This window comes from Haemaphysalis longicornis, unplaced genomic scaffold (genome assembly GCF_048455015.1).
Source record: "Haemaphysalis longicornis isolate Haplotype H1 unplaced genomic scaffold, Haemaphysalis longicornis Haplotype H1 scaffold_1, whole genome shotgun sequence".
Taxonomy (NCBI): domain Eukaryota; kingdom Metazoa; phylum Arthropoda; class Arachnida; order Ixodida; family Ixodidae; genus Haemaphysalis; species Haemaphysalis longicornis.
Genome location: NW_027526203.1, coordinates 144,879,689 through 144,882,617, shown reverse-complemented (window position 1 = coordinate 144,882,617; position 2,929 = coordinate 144,879,689). Strand labels below are relative to the sequence as shown.

The 2,929-nt window shown below is 50.0% G+C and overlaps 1 protein-coding gene across 1 annotated transcript; it reads left to right on the top strand.

Annotated features, from left to right (window-relative positions):
* The first annotated feature begins 1,088 nt into the window (after nucleotides 1-1,088).
* LOC144154982 (epithelial splicing regulatory protein 2-like) lies at nucleotides 1,089-1,874 on the top strand. The gene has a single exon (XM_077686149.1). The coding sequence runs from the start codon at nucleotides 1,089-1,091 to the stop codon at nucleotides 1,872-1,874; it is 786 nt and encodes a 261-aa protein (XP_077542275.1).
* Nucleotides 1,875-2,929: the final 1,055 nt, after the last annotated feature.

Here is a 2,929-nt window from a genome sequence, read left to right as displayed (position 1 = left end):
ATTTTAGCTGGCTTCTCCTCATAAGCAGCCTGATTCGCTACCACTTTTAGTATTTCCGGAAGATGCAAGCTACAGAAGAAAAGTTGGTGTCGTTTTTGTTGTTGGTCTTTCGTGACGCATGCAGATTTGGAGGATTGGGCAGAAACCGGCATCATTGGGGATCTAATGTGCTTGTTTCGCAAAACTTCCCAGAAATATAAATTTCAAGCATAAAATTTCAATAAAACAGGCGTCCCACGTGAGACCTGAGCGTGACAGCGCGTGAGTAGAACAGGTGCATACCAGCCGCGCAGAACTGGAATTCTGGGGGAGCTACGGCCTGTGGCACTCTGCTTGCCGATGTAAATCGCGCTTGAAGACGAAGAATAAATGAACGACAAGAAACGTTTGCAAACAGCGTATAGCAGAAAAGAAGCCGGCCGAAGTAATTTGGGTTAAAAACGATGAGACAACAGCGAAGAAGGAAGTGTAAGTACAATTGTAGCAGTAGAAAAGTTTCAATAAATATCATTAAGCTTTCCGGAAATAACCCAATATTATAGTAGGATGACCTTTTCCGCCGCAAAAACCAGTTTGTTCAAAATGGAGGTGAACCCATTACAACAAATTAAAATTAGCATGTTCCCAAACCTGGAGCGACTAAATCATCTTGGTTGTATCTTGGTTCTGTCTTGGTTCTAGCTATCAACTATATTGGTTCTATCTTCGTTGAACAAGCAGCCAACGCCAGAATTACCCACGGACTTCCCCACTAGGAAGCCACCACACAATTTTTTTGCCTAATAAAGTCTCTCTGTTTCTTCTTCGCCCTTAAATAACGCAAGCAGGCTGAAGTTCCCAGAAGATTGTTCTTTTTTACTTTATATTTCTGTTTGTTCTTGTTTTATTTACCATTCCAACTTAATCTCACTTCTGTTCCCCTATTTTTGCCATAGCTAATTCAATTCACCGAATAAACTGAGTTCTTCTCGGCCAATCACCCTTAGTGGGTATGCGACATTTTTATGACGAATCGTCATCTTCAGCAATCAGGGGTCTCGGACGCTCGAGCATCTCACGGAACGAAGCCGCCGACGTGCAGCACCGCCATGGAGCCGCTCTCGTTCAAAGCGGTGTTTAATCCACAGGCTTTCTTCGGAATGTTGCCCCGCTTACCGCAACGCTCTTCCCGCAAGAACTGCCTGCTCTTGCGAGGTTTGCCGTACGACTACCAGCTTAACACAATCCTGGAGTTTATGGACGTTTTCCGGTATTCGATCGCCGTGCAGGGTGTCCACAGGATCAACACCATTGTGGGCCACCCAGCGGGCGAGGCCTTCGTCCAGATGGACTCAGAAAACGCAGCCTTCCTGGCTGCCATGTACCTTCACCGGCGCCTTATGATGGGGAGAAACCCGGCATGCATCGAAGTCTTCCAATGCTCAATCGACGACATGAACCGGCTGGTCACGGAACCTGTGCCCATGGCTCGGTTCGGCCAGCCGGGCTTCCCCTTCGGCGTCCACCCACCCGGCACGCGTACCATGCGGCCACCCGGTGCAGTCCCTACCATGTCACCCGCCTGCATCCCGCCTGCCGCCTACTGGCCCTTGAATAGCCCGTTCTCCACATCCTACCGTTCAAAAATGGCGGGCGCAACGAAGGTTCTCCTGCGCGGCCTACCCTACCACGCCACGGTGCGCGATATCCTTGCTTTTTTTCGTGGCTTCCCATATCTCACCCCCGACTCGGTCTCCATGCTGCGTAAAGCCAACGGCCGCCCAAACGGCCAAGCCATGGTGACCTTCCCGACTCCAACCGAAGCCGAGCGCGCGGTCAAGCAGAAACACCTCCGCAGGATGGGAAATCGCTACATCGAGCTGTTGATCGCCTGAAGAGGAATTCATGTTGGACAGGCATGCAGGCTGAACTCAACACTGCTCTTACGGTGCGTGCAACACTGCAAACTCGTTTTGTTAGCCTCTCCTTCTACCATACCACCTGGATGTTCACAAATGCCTGTCACTCTCTGCTGCCTTTCGGTGCCGCGTTTTGGAGCATAATTGTTTGTTTTCCTCTCATTGTCTTCATACCTCTTAATAAATGCCACTGGTCTCCGCTCCGTACTCTCGAAGTGCTGTTTTTAGGGTTAGCCGAACAGGCTTATTGGGAGCCTTGGTCGACGGCAAACTGTCTGTTATGAGTTAAAGCTCGGTAATTCGAACCTCAAAGGGGCTGTGTAATTTCAAATAATTGAAATATTCAACGAACGAAAGTCAAGAAGAACAGCAGTACATTGCGAATGTGAAGCAGTAGGGTATGTCACCAATTTGATGCTCCAAAACTACCGTCACTGGGATATGCGGTTTGGCCTTGAAGGCGACAGGTAGCACTTTTTGCTTAGACGAGCGAATGTAGCTGGAGTCCTCCTCTTCATTGGGAGCGGCGCGAAATTCTCTTTCAACGGGGCCGCAGCATGGTTAACGTCCCGACAAGCACCTGCAGGTCGGAGTGTCGCGCATCGCAGACGTGGTAGCGCCGATGGAAACTCATCATCTGCAGGTAGGGCAGCAGCTAAAAGCCGGGCCATGCAGGGAAGAAAATCTGAGGAAGAAGAAGAAGAAAATAACTTTATTTTCACAAGGATCCCCTATTCCAGAGCTCCCGGGATAGCCAACAGGGCCTTCTCTGCGCGTTCAATGAGTGTCCTTTGCACTTCCGCACTAGAGTCGGCCAGCCTCCTTCCCCATGAAGTGGGGGTAGGATTCGGTATGGGCGGAATGTCAGGGTTCTGTGTGCATTTCCAGAGAGTATGATAGATGCTACGGTGGACTCCGCAGTTAGGACGCTTGGGGGTACCCGGTAATCGTGAGAATCGGTGTGTGAGGTGTATGGTAGGTAACGTGTTTGTCTGAATTTGCCTTAGTACAGCGGATTCCCGGCGGGTGAG

Coding starts and splice junctions, on each gene's coding strand:
- LOC144154982 (XM_077686149.1), top strand. CDS start 1,089: ATGGAGCCGCTCTCGTTCAAAGCGGTGTTTAATCCACAGGCTTTCTTC.